The sequence below is a fragment of the Heterocephalus glaber genome, unplaced genomic scaffold (genome assembly GCF_053883595.1).
Source record: "Heterocephalus glaber isolate CG9 unplaced genomic scaffold, H.glaber_assembly_v1.0 deba00001610, whole genome shotgun sequence".
In the NCBI taxonomy this organism is placed as follows: Eukaryota; Metazoa; Chordata; class Mammalia; order Rodentia; family Bathyergidae; genus Heterocephalus; species Heterocephalus glaber.
Genome location: NW_028258381.1, coordinates 16540189 through 16557496, shown reverse-complemented (window position 1 = coordinate 16557496; position 17308 = coordinate 16540189). Strand labels below are relative to the sequence as shown.

The 17308-nt window shown below is 44.4% G+C and overlaps 1 protein-coding gene across 4 annotated transcripts in view; it reads right to left on the bottom strand.

Annotated features, from left to right (window-relative positions):
* Window positions 1–7544: 7544 nt before the first annotated feature.
* The window catches only part of LOC101713541 (S-adenosyl-L-methionine-dependent tRNA 4-demethylwyosine synthase TYW1), a 195536-nt gene continuing 185772 nt past the window's right edge, over window positions 7545–17308 (bottom strand). For 3 of the 4 annotated variants that reach the window (XM_087195739.1, XM_087195742.1, XM_087195744.1), the window contains one exon: window positions 7545–8125. In XM_087195739.1, coding sequence (XP_087051865.1) covers window positions 7904–8125 — 222 coding nt within the window. In that variant the 3' untranslated portion in view covers window positions 7545–7903. Of the gene's footprint in view, window positions 8126–9098; window positions 9240–17308 lie in introns of all 4 variants that reach the window. The other variant, XM_087195741.1, reaches the window with a different exon arrangement.

Below are 17308 nucleotides of genomic sequence, written 5' to 3'. Positions count from 1 at the left end.
GACATTCTCTGTCACCTCCTGGAGCACGGGTCTCACCGGCATCTGTCAGCCCCGCTGGGTTTCAGAGACCCTGCAGCCTGCATCTCTGCCATCTCACTTCCCTCCAGGGGAGGACTCACTTCCTGTGCTGTAGCTCAGCAGCGCAGGCCTCTCCTCTCCTCCTGGCACTCTCCTCAGGGGACCTCAGCCCTCCTCACAGCTCCAATGGCAACTTCTCAGATTTCTATTTCCTCCCCAGTCCTCTCCTGTCTGTGTGAGTGCCACCCATCAGACCTCCTCCTTGGGCGTCTGATGCCACTCCACACTCATGTGTCCACATAGGAACCCAGGCTCCCTGGTCCTGGTCCTCTTCCTGTAGCACCTGCCTTGCAGAATGACTCCATGGCCCACCCTGTCCCCAGGGCCAGAAGCCAGGAAGCCATCCTTGACCTCTTATCTCCCCACCCTGTCTGATGATCTGTGCCCCAATCCAGTAAACATTGCCTCCTAGCTCTCTCTAATCCATTCTCGCCTCTCTAACCCAACCAGCAAGGCCAGCGCCACTGCAACACTGTGCAAAGGTCACCACCCGGGGCCATTACTTCTTGCCTGTCCTGGGAAAAATACCAACTCATCGCTTCTGCTTTTGGCCTCTCCAAGCCATCTGCCAACCTGCTGCTAGAGTGATCTTATTAAAATGCAAATCAAATCATGTTGTTCCTTTGCATAATTGCTCTTCGGGCCTGGCCTGGCCTCAGTCTCCCTGAGTCATCACCCGTTGTGTCACGCGGGCTTCCCTGGGTGGCCTGGCCCTTTCCCACAGCTTCTGCACCATCAGCTCCGGCTATGGTGACTCTGGCTGCCCTCATGGCCTTCTTCCCCGCCCCCACCTCCAGAGTTGCACACATCTGAGAGGCCGCCGACAGCACTGGCTAGGAAATTCCTCCTCACCTCCGCCAGGCCTCTCCTTTGGGGCACTTATGGGCCGTGTTTGGTGTTTATCACTTACGTCTGTGAATCTTCATCTCTGATGAATGTCTGTCACCATCAAAACGGTAGGAATTATGTTCTTTTTTATCTATTTCCCAATGAACCCCCAGAAATAATTGGAACAGACTCGGTGTTCAATAACATTTGTTCAATGGTTGAGTTTTATAGAGAATGAGGCTTAGTACAGTATAATAATCTTGCCATTCTTTTAACAAATAGCAAATGCCTTCTGTATTCTATGTTTAGTTTCTGAGTTTTTACTATTATAAAAATGCTATAATAAAGTATCTGTAAACATAAAACTATTTCATCTCTTTAAATCACATAACCCAAGGCTAAAGATGAAGGGTCTTGGTTGCCAAACTGCTTTTGAAATGCCTTTTTCTGCTATGATATAATGATTTAAAAAACTAATATTTGATGGGAAAATATTGTATCAATTTGTATTTCCTTGGTTATATTGGTCAATCTTTTGTCATTGTGACCAAACACCTGACACACAACTTAACAGAGCAAGGGTTTAACGCATAGCTTCAGAGAGTTCAGTCCATGGCTGGCTCCAAGGCAGAAGCAGCATGGTGGAAGAGCATGGTGGAGCAAAGCTGCTCAGCTCAGGGCAGCCAGGAAGAGCGAGAAAGCCAGAGACAGAGGAAGGGGCTGGGGACAGGATGTACCCTTCAAAGGCAGTCCCCAACCTGCTTCCCAATTAGGCCCCACCTCCAGTAACCCCACTGAACAGTGGACTCATCAGTGGATTAACCCACTTGATGAAGTTCGAGCCCTCATGATCCATTCAGTTCGAGTCCTCATGATCCATTCAGTTCTGAGTCCCATGACCCAGCAACCAGGCCTTCCCCACAATGAGGCTATGGGGGGACATTTGGCTCCCAGCCATAGCACAGGAGAAAGTGAATAGTCCTACAAGTTTGTGGCCATCCACACATCCTCATTGGGGACACTTCAGGTCCTGTGTCCTCTGCTCATTTCACCAGTCTTCACTGAACTATATGATCTTGTCAAGTACCAATCTGTCCCAAGTGCAAGAATTTGTCTATCACATCTTGTGCAAATTATTTTTCCCCATTTTTGCCTCTTTAGTTTAGGTGATGTTTGATAATTAGATGTTACCATGTTTGGCAAAGGTTTTTCTAGATTTTCCTGGATGAGTTCTTTCATCATTTTTAGGTCTGCAGGTGCTTCTGAGAATGTGGTCCTGGGCTGGGAGCATTAGAGTCACCCAGGAGCCTGCTGAGGGCACAAACCCTGCATCACACCAGCCCTAGGCGGGGACCAGCAGCGTGCATTTCCATAAGCTCCAAAGGAGAGCTGTGGGGCTGAAGGTCAAGGAGGTCTCCCTGCCTTCACTTTCCTCTGAGCTTTTTGTTTCATCTGACCCTGCAGGTATCTAGTGTAAAGACCGAAGTGCTTTGTGTTCTCCCAAACCCCCACTGGTTTATGAGGCTTCCTTTAAGTTTTATAAACATCCAGGTTTGCCTCTGAACTTTTCACTTTTAAAAAAAAGCTTTCTAGAGCTAGGTGTGGTGGCACATTTCTGTAATACCAGCACTCTGGGAGGCTGAGGCAGGAGGACTACAAATTTGTGGGCAATTTAGAGACTCCTAAAACTGTCTCAAACATTACAAAAGGGTTGGGGAGTATAGCTATGTGCAAAGGCTCTGGGTTCAATCCTCAGTACCACATAAAGAGAAGTTTTATTGAGATATATTTCACATACCATAAAATTTGCCCATTTAAATTAAATAATTCAGTGGGTTTAGTGTATTCATTGTTGTATAAACGTCATATTTGTGTACTCATATCTGATTTATTTTTCTTGGTGACTAGCTAAAGATTGGCTGGTTTTGTGGAATTTGTTTGTTGTTGTTTTGTTTTGGTACTAGGGACTGAACTCAAGGCCTGCACACTGAGCTACATATCCAGCTGATTCCCACCTTTCTTAAATTTTTAGACAGTGTCTCCCTAAGTTGCGCAGGCTGTGCTTGAATTTGTGATCCTCCTGCCTCAGCCTCCCAGAGTGCTGTGATTACAGGTGTGTACCAGCATCACTGGCTTGTTGAAGTTTTTAAAGAATCAACTTTTGAATGCAGTGATTTTTTAAATTTTTCTTTCCCTATTTCATTTATTTCCATTCTAATGTTTATTACTTGCTTCTTTCTGTTTGCTTTGGGCTTACTCTGCTGTTCCTTGTCTAGCTTCTTAAGGTGGAAGTTTAGGCTATTGATTTGGGATACACATTCTTTTCATTTATTTTTATTAGTACCTATTTGCAGTACATAATGTTTACATTCCTTGTGTGGAGTTGGTGCATGTACATAACACAGCTCAATTCCTTTTTTCATCATATAAGTTTTTTTCAGTGTAAGTACTGGCAACTATAAATGTCCCTCTAAGTGCTGCAGTAGCAACATTTCAGAAGTTTTGGTATGCTGTGCTTTTGATTTCCTTCTTCTAAAGTATTTTCTAATTTGTCTTGTGATTTCTTTGACCCTTCGGCTATTAGGATCTTAGCTAGCTCTTACATTATTTGTGAATGTCTCGACTTTTCTCCTATTGCTGATTTCTAATTCCCTTCTGCTAGTAGCATAATATACTTTGGATGATTTCAACCCTTTCAGATCTACTGAGACTTTTCTGGCCTAGCATGTGGCTGTCTTGCAGGACGCTCCATGTGCACTTGGTAGTAAGTGTCGTGGCTGCAGTTCTCTGGGGGGTGGTGTGGTTGGCGTATAGTGCTACTCAAATCTATTTCCTGGTTATCTCTCACTAGTTGTCCTATTATTGGAAATGGGGCATATAAGTTTCAGACTACTAATTCCTTAATTGTCTTCATCCCATAAACTAGCAGGGTTGGTTTTTTTTAATTGAACTAAAGGTTTTTGCTTTTATGTGTTTTGGGGCTCTGCTGCCAGGTGCACATTCATTTATAATCATTATATCATTCTAGTATATTGGCCCTCTTACCATAATAAAATGTATTTTTAGCAAAATTTCTTAAAGTCTACTTCTTTGTGTATTAGTATATCCACCTCGGTTCTCTTTTGGAGACTGCTTTCATGGTACAGCTTTATCCATTCTTTTACTTTACTTGCTTATAAAGGTCTCTTGTAGACAGCATATAGTTGGATTATTATGTTAATCCATTTATTACTTTAGTCCATTCTGCTATTTCTGTCTTTTGAGACATAATAGTTATCTAAAAAAATAATATTTATCAGGTAGGATTTACGTCTATTTGTTTTTAAAATTTCTTATGACTACATAGTTCTATTCTTCCATTGCTGCCTTTTGTGTTAAATATTTACTGGTGTATCTGTTTCATTCCCTTGTTTCTTTTACTGCATTTTAAAATTATTCTCTTAGTGGTTGATCTGAGAGTTACAATTAGTATCTCAGAACAATCTATTTTGGATTTATATCGGCTGAATGTCAATAGTTGCTGTGATATAGTTAGTGTATTTTACTTCATGTATTCATTTTCTGCCCATTCCTTTACACTATTATGATTATACAAAAAACATACACTATAAGTCCATCAATGCAGTTTTTAATAAAAAAACTTTATTAAGCCAAAATCAATGCAGTTTTATATGTATTGGTATAGGCAATTGTCTTTTAAAAAAGAAAATATTACAAATGAAAGTATTTATAGTCTTTCATAATCCAGACATAGTTATGCCTACCAAAGCTCTTTATTTCTTTGTATGGGTTCAAGTTAATGTCTAGTGTCCTTTCCCTAAAGCCCAAGGGATGTCAGTATATCTTCCAGGGCAGTTCTGCTAGTGCTGAAATTCTCTCACTTCTTGTTAATCTGCCATTGTTGTACTATCTCCTTTATTTTTAACAGTTGAACTTGACTGTCTATTTCACCCCACTCTCTTCTGGTCCCCAAGTTTTCTGATGAGAAATCAACTGCTAATTTTATGACGAATTTGTGGTTTCCTTTTATGGGGTGATTTGCATTTCAGTGAAGCCTTGACTTTCAGGATTCTCACATTGGTTGTAGTTATTTTGCCCATACCCTCATCATTTTAGGGGAAGAAAAAATTTCACCAAGATCCTTATTCTATCACCTTGGAAACTGATCTCAAACCATTTTAATCACTTAGTTAACAACTTTGATATCTTATGAAACAACTTTTCTTTCACAGATTTTTTTCCTAAAATTTCTGAACTAGTCCCACCTATTTGGCTAATTCTTCAATTCAATGTTAGAATAATTTGCTTAAACACCAAAAGATAAATTTCATTGAAAACAAGAATGACTGTTTTGTAAACAGGTCACCTTCTTAGCACACCCATGGTTTCCATTAGAATAATTTGCTTAAACACCAAAAGATAAATTTCATTGAAAACAAGAATGACTGTTTTGTAAACAGGTCACCTTCTTAGCACACCCATGGTTTCCATTTTATCTTTATATTCTTAGCAAACTTACTCATTTTTCCCGTGTATAGTCCAGTGTATTTTCCCTAAAGCATTTTACATTTTCTGCTGTGACTATGAGCCAGGATTAATATGCCTGCTACTTATTTATTTCTTTAATAGGAAGCAGCAGATCAATATGTTCTAGAGTGAAAGAAGTCATTTATGTACCTAAAGCTAACAGGCTCAGAGCCTCGCTCCTTCTATCCTGAGGGGTTTTCTGTTTTTCTTATCATCTGAAGCAACAAAGTATCTTCCTTCAAATTGAATCTCAAGCAAGGCCTCAATTCATAATAAACCGAGGCTGTGCTGGCTGAAGAGGGTGAGAGCTGGCCCCAGCTACACACGCCGGGCCTTCCGGCTCACTCCCATGGCAGCCCCTGCAGATGTTTCCAACAGCTGGCTGCCTACATGGGAGCCCATCTGTGGGTTCCTCAGCGTGAACTCTGGCTTTTTAACACTTCATTCTACTTAAAGGTTTTTTTTTTCCAGTATTGGAAATTGAATCTAGAACTTCAAATTGATCTATTATCTCCAATCCTCCTTTATTTTGAGACAGGGTCTCACTAAGTCACTAAGTTGCCCAGCTAGATATTTATGATCTTCCTGCTTCAGCCTCCCAGACTGCTGGGATTACAGGCTTGTGCCACTAGACCTGGCTGAAGGTGTTTTTCACCTCTCTTCAGAAACCAGTAACCAGTTTGATTCTACCTCGCTGCCCTTGATCACCTGACTCTGTTATGAGTCAGGACAGAGGACTACATAGAGCTTGAAGATGTGCTGGGTTTAAAACAGGATTTCTGTGATACTTCATCACTAAGCCAAAACTGACATTAAACAAACAAACAAACAAACAAACAAACATGTATTTAGTCTCTGTCCCTGTATCCTGGCCCAAAATTGTAGGGCCCTTGTAATTCCCAGAGTGCTCAGTAATCTTTTCTTCTCACATTCTTTTTCCTCAGTTCTGATGGACACTCCTATACTACAGGATCAGAGGGATTCTGGGATGGTGAACATATCCATGTCAACAGAGGGATGCACCCAAGAGCTGCAGGGACAGAAGCTCCTGCACTTGGGGCCCCTCCAGATCTTGCCCTATGTATCTGTTCATCTGGCTGTTGTTTTGCGTCCTTTAAAATATTCTTTGTAAATCAGCAAAGGAAGTGTTCTATTGTCCTGGGTCCTATGAGCCCTGCAGCAAATTGTAAACCCAAGAAGGGAGTAGTAGGACTCCACTTCCCCACATCTGGTGTCAGAAATAAAATAATGAGAGTGGTGTAAACACAGAAAGAAAAGGGTGGTTTTTCCTGTATTCATCATCCCATGTCACAGTAGAAAGAAGTATGTTGACTCTTCCACTTCAAAATAAATATGGCGCCCAGGGTTCAACTAAGTGGGTAGGCAGATTACATCATCTGTGGATTTTAGTTCAACACAGAAAGAAGCACTGACAAAGCAGCTGGTATGTGAGAGGGCGGGTCTGACGAGGCTCAGAACTACGTGACCGGAGGGATCTTTAAGCATGTAAAAAAGAATATTCATACATGAGGTCTTGTTGAAAGACCTTTATTAATTTAATTTTTTGGATGGAAGAATTTTAAAATAACTTTGACAACTTGAATAAAAATATTAAGTATGATGTTTTTAACTAGAAACAATCTGAACCTTAAAGAACAGGTTGTGGGGAGCAGCGAGGCTCACAGGAGTGGAAGAAGATGGTAGCCAGCCGTGTGGTAAAGCTGGACGGAGGCCTTCGAAACTGCACAGACTCCTCACTCCAGAGCACGCTGCTGAGGCTGAGTACTCAGTGTCCTCACGAGGTGATCTCTCTGTGATGGGGCTTCTGATCTGACCCTGCCCATAGAATCTGTACAGGAACAGGGGGATCCAGTACAGTGTGAGATCCAAAACAATTTGATACATGGTTGGTAAAAAGCAAAAATTGAATGCAATTGGTGCAGTATTTAAGAATATTTGAAATTGTGACAACTCAAAATATTTCCAAGATGTACTGTGTAAAGGCATCGGGAAAGGATGGTGTGCTGATCTTGGAGCAGATGCATTAGCTCAGCATGGCACAACTCAATGCTAAGTGGCTGCTCCACAAAAAACCAAGAGCCCAGAAGGAGGCAGAGGCATAGCTGTTTATTCCTAACACAATATTCATGAATAGTAAGTCTTACTAAAATATGACTCAAAAGCATTAAGTTCCAATAACAACTGTCTTCTTACCCCACAAAATGACGTTCCTCTCAGAAATAATCAGTTGGATCCCTGGTACCAAAAAAAAAAATCAGGAAGGGGCCTGAGTTCTGGTAAGAAATATTGGGGCCAAATCCAGACTCGACATGTGGGTGCTGTCCCCCAGCCCAGCCACATGACTTGTGTCCTGACTGCATGACACCTCAGTGGCAGGATTTGTTCCAAGAAGTCACAGGAGTCCAAGGACCTTCTGGATCCGCCATCCTTGTCCTTTAGCATGACAAGCTCAACATCTAGCGATGTTTTTTGATCCACTCTTCCTCTGGTGTCTAGTGTCCTTGGGATCAAAGCCTCTTTCGCTGGCACCAAACAATGCCCAATGAGGAGTTCGGGCCATGTAATCCTCAGCACAGAAAGTTCTGGCTCCTCCGCTATCTTCATATTCCTGGATGAGCTCCTGGAACCGGTTATAATCAATCCACGTCCACCATTCTCCACCAATCTTGAACTGGAAAGAAAAAAGTTGTCAGGCCAGAAGGAAAAATATCCATTAAAAAAAACAGTATTTTTAAAAAAATCACAAATGAGCCTGTTTTTCTCGCTCATTTTAAAAACTTTTACACATCCCAAGTATGGTTTCCTCCTAAAAGCACATGAGCTGGAGTGGAGGGAGGGCTTCTTGTCCCTGGGGCTGCGGCCTCACCGCCCTGGAGACCCAGCTGCCGAAGGAGGAGTGCTTCCTGGAAGCGGAGGGCAGTGGCTCCTGAGCAGGGTCCCTGCAGAGGGCGCGACTCTGTGGTGCAACCGTGTGGTGAGGCTCAGGTCAACTCCACATCCTGAGTTGCCACTGCTTACCTGGTTCAGGTTTACATGGCTGTGTTGGCAGCACCTCGTGGAAGCCATTTTACTACTGAACTCTGCACGAGTTATTAGTAAAGCTTTAATCAATGACCTCTAATTCCAAAACACTAACTAAATGACTAAAACTAGCCTTTCCAGCCTAACATCCATACAAGATCTCATTAGTAGAAACCCTTGTTAAGAATTTCAATTCAATAAAGGGAAATAATCCAATTTGTACTCTCTTAAGGAAATTGTTTCTCCAAAGTCACTGTACAATAATGACCTGGAATGAAGAAAACCGAACAGGCTCTGCAAGAAAGGTGCACTGAACTGTGAGGGCTTTAATTCAGAGCATCCGTTTGGCATTCACCAGAGTAAATGTATAACTAATAGGTCGAAACCTGACTTACAAAAGGATAAGTAAGTATTTCTTGTACCACTATCTTAAATAGAAAAAAAGAAATCGGGTTAACTCTATGAACCAAGTCAAGCAATAGTTCCCTGTTCCAGCCAAAAAGAATATTGAAAACATATAGGTTTCTGGATTCAGAACATTAAAATATGCTGAATTTAAATAGCACCTGATTTTTTATCCTGCAGCTAAGATCCAAATAAATGTGAGAGTTTAATTGGCCTACCTATGACTGTTGAGTGAGACCTTTCTTCTAGTGAGCCCATTCCTTGGAGCGGTGCCCGAGGGCTGTGAAAGCTCTCTGCTGAGGTATGAAGTCCACACCGTCATCTTCCTGCCCGCGCTGACCGCACGAGTGTCCCCACCACTGTAAGAGCAGTCGCTGTCACTCCCAGGTGCTGAGCCTCACAACTGCACAGCGGAAGGTAACCCCTTTCCCAGGCCCTGACACCACCAAACACCCAGACCCACACACTCTTCCTGAGCAGCCTTTGTGCCACCAGCGGCTGATGTTGCTGAACACAGGCTCTTACTCTGGGACTCAGGAAGTCTTCAGATGATTGCTCTGATTCCAGTCTGGACTTCTCCCACCCCAAGAGAGAGAGAAAGTATGCTCAGAAATACAGAAACACTGCAGAGAAACAGTCTGCATACCAGACCTGTATCCAGAGGCTCATGAGCTATCGCTCCCTCCCTCCTTTTATTTGTGCAGTGCTGGGGACTGAGCCCAGGGCCTTTGCACAGAGCTACATCCCAACCTTTTAAAATTTTGAGATAGGATCTTGCAAAGGTGCTAAGTTGCCCGGGCTTGGGTCAAACGCATGATCCTCCCGCATCAGCCTCCCAGAGCGCTGAGATTACAGGTGTGCTCCCCCATGCCCAGCTTGCTGTGTCCTTGCCAACTCTAGGCACTATTCCCTCTGTGATTCAGATCAGCTTGTGCGTCGTCCTGTGCTCTGGGAGGTTTTCTGGAGCTCTAAGACATGACAGAGCCTCTGCATGGAACCTCCCAGCACTGCCCCGCTCCAGGTGACCTCGTGCACCCCAGGCCACCAGGCCCTTCCTCCTCACCTCTGAACAGAGCTAGAGGACCCTGTGATGTGAAGACCCCACTGGTCCCTGACATTGTGGGAGACAGGACAGAAGGCCGCTGCCTGGCTCCATAGTCTCATGGGGACTGCTGCCCAGGGCACACCTGACAGAGGGTGACTTCCTGACTAGACAGGGAGAGGCATGGCACTGACACGCATGTCAGTGCAAAGAGGCCACGCCAAGCCTTTTATAGTTCCTCCTATCAGCATTTACGGAGTGCCAACGACAGGCCCCACCCAAGGTTCAAAACAGTGACCTGACAACAGAGCATGTGCTGCGAGGCTGTGCACAGCCCACCCCAGGTTAGGGCTTGGGTTAGGACCACACGAAGAAATCGTTGCCCAGATACATCAGTTTAAAGCTTAAATCTGACCATGGCGATGTCTACGAAAACAACCTGGAAGACCAGGTCGCTGTACCACAAAACAGGCCTGCTCGTCAGCTCGGGCTGCCACAGCAAAGCACCAGCGTCCGGCTACTTCAGCAACAGGAACATATTCCTCACCATTCTAAGTGCTGTGAGTCCAACAAAGGGTTCCCACAGCAGACCCTTCCTGACCTGCAGGTGACCGTCTCCTCTCCTGCCTCTGCTAGTTTGGGTACCTAGGAAGAGGGTAAGTGAGTATGCTGGCCGGGATCTGTCTGTCCCTCTTTTTTTGGTACTGGAGACTAAAACCAGGCCTTCATTCTGACCTACATTCTTAGCCTGTTTCTTTTTTATTTTGAGACAGGCTTTTGCTAAGTCACTAAACTGCCCAGGCTGAGCTCCAACTTGCAATCCTCCTGTCTCAGCCTCCCACAGAGCTGGACTTACAGGAAGGTCTCTTGTTATGTGAACAGTACTCCTAGGAGATCAGGGACTCATCTTTACAAGTTTATGTAACTAGAAATCCCTTCTCTTAGTTCAGCCACACCACAGGTCGGAACCCCACTATCTGAACTGGGGATGGGGCTGCAGTAGGTCTATAGCACTAAGTTACCCTGAGATTACGCTGAGCCCAGATTGAATCTATGCATGGCCCCTCCCAGGACAACCTGAGAATAAAGCAGCTCTGAAAAAGCCAAGCCGTTTCATGCAAAAGGCAGAAGCTAAAGGGCAAAACTGAGTATGACTGACACACACCGGCGAGAGGCAGCTACACATAGAGCAACGAAACCCAAATCCTAATTGGAGGTTAACTGTCCTGAGACCCAAGGTCAGCCCGCTGCAGGAACCCTTCAAATCCAACAGTCTGGGAAGAGCTAAGTCCATGCCGAATTACAAATAACTCAAAAGGTCACAGATGATCTCAAAGCTCAGCGAGGCGCAGCGCTGAGCAGTGCAGATCTGCAGCCTCAGTGGGCAGATGCGCCTGTGCAGCCCCACTGCAGCCCCTGTGCAGCCCCACTGCAGCCCCACTGCCTGGGCCTGACGGCAGCTCACTGCCATCTCACCCCTCACACAGAGAAGACTGTTGCACAGTGGAATGAGCACAAAGGCTCCTTATTATCACACATGCTATATACAAAGATTCCACTAAAACTGCTGGATTCAACAAACACATGCATTTTGCTTTCTCTTGAAACTCCCCCTAAAATGATGGCAAGGGTGTTTTACAAAAGATATATAAACCCAAGGCTGGGTGTGCTGGTGCATATTTGTAATCCCTGGGGGGCAGAGGCAGGAGGATCACAAATTTAAGCTCAGCCTAGGCAACTTATTGATACCTTGTCTCAAAATTTGAAAAAAAAGGGGAAGGAGCACCCAGATGTAGCTAAGGCCAAAGGCCTGGGGTTCCACCCCGAATAAAACACACACACACACACACATACACACACCTATAAACTCAGATACCCAAGCCCACCAGGCAGCTGAGGAAGACTTCTGACATGAAAGAGCGAGAAAGAGACAAGAGCAACAAAACAAACTGAGCCTGCGCAGGAAAACATGATAAAAAACCCAACTAAAGTAATGACTGATGATCTCAGAGAATGAAAATACTGTATTCATTAAAAAATGCTGTAACTAAAAAAATTAAAAGATCTTTGATTTTTAAAATATAAATGAAGGATTCATGAAGAGTTCCTAGAATATAGAGTAAAAAACAAAAGATAAAAATGGGAGAGAAAAGATCAAAAATGATTATACACAATACCATCCAAGAGACCAAATTTAGAAACTTTCTTTCTGTGAGTTCTAGAAGGAAAGGAGAAAAAGCTGAGAGGGAGGAAAATTTATTGAAATAATTCTGGAAAATTTTTAGGAAGTGAAGTTCATGAGTGTCCAGGTTAGAGGGGTCCAGCAGCGGAGACAGAGAGGAGGTTGCTCAAGCAAAGCATGGTCCTGGAGACCGGGCAGGGGTAAGCGTCAAAGGCCACCTGGGTTCTCAGCAAGTGTGCTGCAGGCTGACAGTGGCCACAGCCTCACTCAAGGACAGCTTCCAAGGGGATGCTACACAAGGAGAAACCACGCGCGAGGTGGAGGAGAGTGAAAACACCCTTGGACACTTATGGTCTCAGTGAATTGTATCTCTCCGAGCCCTTTTCTTAGAAATCTACTGGTGGGTGTGCTTCATATGCAGAGGGAGAAATAAAAAAGAATCATGAGGTGCCTGAAACCAGGGGTCTCCACATGGAGGAGCTGAAGGAGCCCCGGGACAACAGCCTCACATTGTCTGTCTGTGTGTGTGTGTGTGTGTGTGTGTGTGTGTGTGTGTGTGTGTGTGAGAGAGAGAGAGAGAGAGAGAGAGAGAGAGAGAGAGAGAGAGAGAGAGAGAGAGAGAGAGAGGAAGAGAGTACTGTCCAAGGTGGACAGGTCAGAAAGTGCTTCCTGAGAGATTTTCAAAGGATACTACCTGCATGTATGAATGGGCCAAAATAAAACCCACTGCAATCCCAGGAACCAGAAAGAAAAAAAGATGAAGGTGATAGAAAACCCAACACATCTGAAAGTTTGGGAAGAGTCACAGCCGAGGGCAGAGGGACAGTGTGACGAGGCCTGGCCAGCTGGGAAGCTCACCTCAGCCCAGGGGTCCCGAGAGTCCAGCCAGGGCTGAGTCACCCAGCGGTGTGGACTGACACCTGTCTCACCTACTGCCTAGTGAGGGTCCTTTCAAAGCCTGTGTCAGTACTGTCTGGTTCCCCAACTGGTGCACGATCAGATCTGGGCCAAGGCCTCCAGATCAAAAAAGGTACTTTTATCAGACCGGAAAGTCCAAGGGCTTAGAGCACCTCCTGGAAGCTGAGGCAAAGGTCAGTTCTTTCTTTGGATAAAATTACTCATTTGCTACATAATCAGATTTCAAAGTCCTTATATTATGGGCAAAATGGAATAATACAAAAATAAAACAGGAACGTTAATTGAAAAAGAACCATACTTCATTTTGTACCCTTTTGGGTGTGTGTGTGTACACTGGCATTGAAACCAGGGCCGTCACACTGAGCTTTATCCCTAGCCTTTAAAATTTTTTTATTTTGAGACCATCTTGCTAAATCAACGAGGCTAGGACTGAACTTGTGATCCTCCTGGCTCAGCCTCCCAGAGTGCTGAGATTACAGGCTTGCACTACCACACTCAGCCTCATATTTATCTGCACTATTGAGAACAGCTTTCAAGTGTTATTAGTCAATTACTATTTTGCAGACGAGTCCTCAAATACAGACATTCCCACGAATCAAACTCTGGGGAAGTACTGGCTAAAGGAAGGAAGAGGCCTCCTCATAACCCAGAAGCGCACGTGAATGGGGTAGGAGAGGAGAAAGTTCAGAGGAGGAAGTTCAGGGGGAGCTTGAGGGACAAGTGATTCTGGGAAAAATGAAAAAAGGGCCACAGTGGTGTCTTAGTCACCTTCCCATCGCTGGACAAAATATCTGACACCTACAACTTGAGGAGGAAGAGGGGTTTATTTTGGCTCACAGTTTTAGTCCATGATCCACCAGCTCCAAGGCAGAATGGCATTGTGCAAGGGCCGGGTGAGGGAAGCTGTTCACACCATGGCAGCTGGGAGGCAGAGGGGGCAGGGAGGCACTGAGGTCGAGAATGTCCCCTCCCAGGTCAGGCCCCGGTGACTGGCTCCTCCTGAGCAGGCTGCCCCTCTGGGCACGAGACCCACCGGGGACATTTCGGATCTAAACCATAACCAGCAGTACCTTCTGGATCTCCCATATTTATCACTCTGTTCTCGCCTGCAGCTGCTCAACTGTGCTGCTTGTTCTTGGGGTCGAGGAGGCAGGGACCACACAGCCAGCCCTGCACCCCTGTAAAGGTGGACGCTGGGCAGAGGGCTGCGCTCTGCCGAGTCGAGGGTGATAAGTAGGATTCACGTGGCAACAGCTGCCTCTGGAGCCATTTTGAGAGACAAAACTACAATGAAACGATTAAATTCTAGATACATCCAAGTACAATTTAACAAAATTTATCTAGCAACTAGTTTTCTGGAGTTAAAACTTAATCTCCAATTCCATCAGAGTAGAGCTAAATCCTCCGTGCAATGTCACCAAAATGCCAGCTTTTTTCTGTCATTTCTCTAAAAGTAACTGTAGGTGCAATCAGGTCTCAGGTAAAGAGAGTTACCCATGTACCACACCTGGTGGGTTTCCTTCAGAGAACACTGCACACAACCTCAATGAAGATGCTCAATTCTCTTCTTGCTCCCAGAGCTAAGGGCTCAGGAGGTGACAGCTCTTCCTTCCCTCCACCATGATGACAAAGCTGTATACCCAAGAGGATGGCCTCTGTGATCAGTGCTTCCTGACCCACAAGGCCTCAAATGGGGCCCAACTCTGTCAGAACCAATAATACTGGCATCCAAGAGAGTGGTGTTGGTGAGCCGGGGAAAGCTCCCTGTCCCGATGCTGTGTGACTCCTCTGTAGTATTTGAGAGGCAGGCCAATGTCATTCAAAGCAGGCTTTGTATGCTGAAACACTTGGGAATGAATTCTAGATGTTCTCTATTTGTCCTTGGAAAAGACATATTCTTTTAGCCTCAGTTTCCTCCTTTGGAATATGAAGAAAAACAGCATTTCTGACTCTAAGATTTTCTTAAGGATTAAATGAATTAATGCTTGTCTAATGGTTGTCACAGTGACCTCCGTCAGAGCTCTGCACTGTTGACTTTATCAGCAGATGCCAAAACTGAGGATGACACCAACATGTCATTGGTAATGAAAGATGCTAGAAGATAATAAGATCATGCTGGACAACAACAAAATATTATCTTCAACATACTAAGAGGAAATACTTCAATTTAGACCTTCCTACTTTGAATAGCTGTCACTCAGAGTGAAAGTCAAATAAAGATTTCTTTGGAAGGAAAAAAGACACTAATTTTACCATTCACTTCAGTCAGAAGGAAACTGTATCCAGCAAGAACAACTGGGGTGCTGGAGACAAAGGGAAGCAAGAAAGCGGCATTCATGGGGATACAATGAGAGTAAGTGCGACCTCAGGGAAGGTACAAGATGGTGGACAGCGGCCTAATCAACTACAAAAATCAACTAAGTATAAACTTTAAAAACAGAGGAGATGGGCCAGGGATTTAGTTCAGTGGTGCAGCCAGCTGCCTTGCAAGCACAAGGTCCTAAATTCAATCCCAGGTACCAAAAAAAAAAAAAAGAGGAGAGGGCCCTGGGAAAACAATGGAGTAGTCTGTACAGTACACTCTTCTTCACCCAGGCAGAGTTACACTGGCAAAATTTGTCTGATCTTTCAAGGGAAGGCTGGACAGTAAACTGCAGTTGACTTCCATCAGTCTCAGCTCCCAGCTCTGAAGGCTGAGCAAGGGTTCCCTGGAGCTGCCTCTGTGAGGCTTGTGGGAGCCACAAGGGGCAGAACCCTCTTCCAAACCCTGGAGATCTGCACTCTGCTGACCTCCGCTTCTGACTAGAGAAGTGCTAGAGGTGGGGTTTCTTTCACCCCTGGTCGCGGTTGCAAGCCACTTCCCCTCTAGATGAAGTGACCGTCAGCTGACTTCAAGGGATGGCACCTTCCCCCATCTTACCCACCCCCACTTTGGGAGATAAACACTAAAGACTCAGCCCTCAAAAGTAACCACACAAGACATGGGAAATTAGAAAGTCACTCTGCATGCTTAGGAAACACCTCACAAGACCTTAAATTTGCACCTTGGACTATTTCTCAGCAAACAGACAGCCCTCAGTAAAGAAACAAAGCCAAAACATCCCAGCAAACCCTGGGAAAGGGACAGAATCTGACTTCCAGAGTCATCACATTACTAAATGCAAATGTTCTGATTCTAACAGGAAAAAACTCCCAAGGCATTACAAAGAAACAGCAAAGTATGGCCTATTCAGAGGAAAAAATATCAGTCAATAATAGCAAATGGCCTTGAAAAAGACGTGAGGACAGGTCTACTAGGCAAAAACATTAAAACAACTGTCTTAAAGATGCTCTAACGGGCCATGGATTTAGCTCAGTGGTTTCGCCGCCTGCCTCACAAGCGCAAGGACCCGAGTTCGATCCCCAGTACCAAAAAAAAAAAAAAAAAAAGATGCTCTAACAATGAAAATTAAATATAGGAAAAGTCAAGAAAAGGACATGTGCACAAGACAGAAATATTAATAGGACAGAAAACCAAAGAAGCCAAAAAGAAATTATGGAAATAAAAAGGACGATAACTGAAATTAACATTTTATTAGATCCAAAGGAAGATGTGAGTTGGCAGAAGAAATAAATAGTGAACTCAAAGACAGGACAATGGAAATTATTTAGTTGAAGGAACAGAAAGAAAAACAAATTTTACAAAAATGAACAGAGGCTAAGGGACCTGTGGGACATCAGTCAACACACATACACTGGTAGAGTCTCAGCAGGAGGAGAAAGGGGCAGAGAGAATATCTGAAGAAATAATGGCTGAACTTTTCCCAAATGTGAAAGTCATCGACACAGATGCCCCTAGTGTTATGATGGTGCTGCATCCTGATAAACCTCTCATGTGTCAAAACATCATTTAGTCAAAAGTGCATTTCCACATCATAGCTCAGCCCCACCCACCTGAAATGTGCCCAGCACACATTTCTTAACCTAGAGTTGGTCAAAATCATCTAGTACAAAGCCCATTTTATAATAAAAGGTTGAATGTGCCACATAATTTACTGACTATTGTACTGAAAGTGCAAATTAGGAACCAAGGCTTCTGAGAGAAATGGCTGATTCTAGGGCTGAGGCAGGAAATATATGAGAGGGGCCTGGAGAATCTCATAGTACCACAAAGTCAGGAAGTGCTAGAAAAGACAAATGCAAACAAACAAGCAAAAGCTCGCATTGATGGTACAGGGTGATATAGGAGGAGCCAACCATACAAAGGACAACCAACCAAAGAGACAAAGCTGGGACAATCTGAGCAA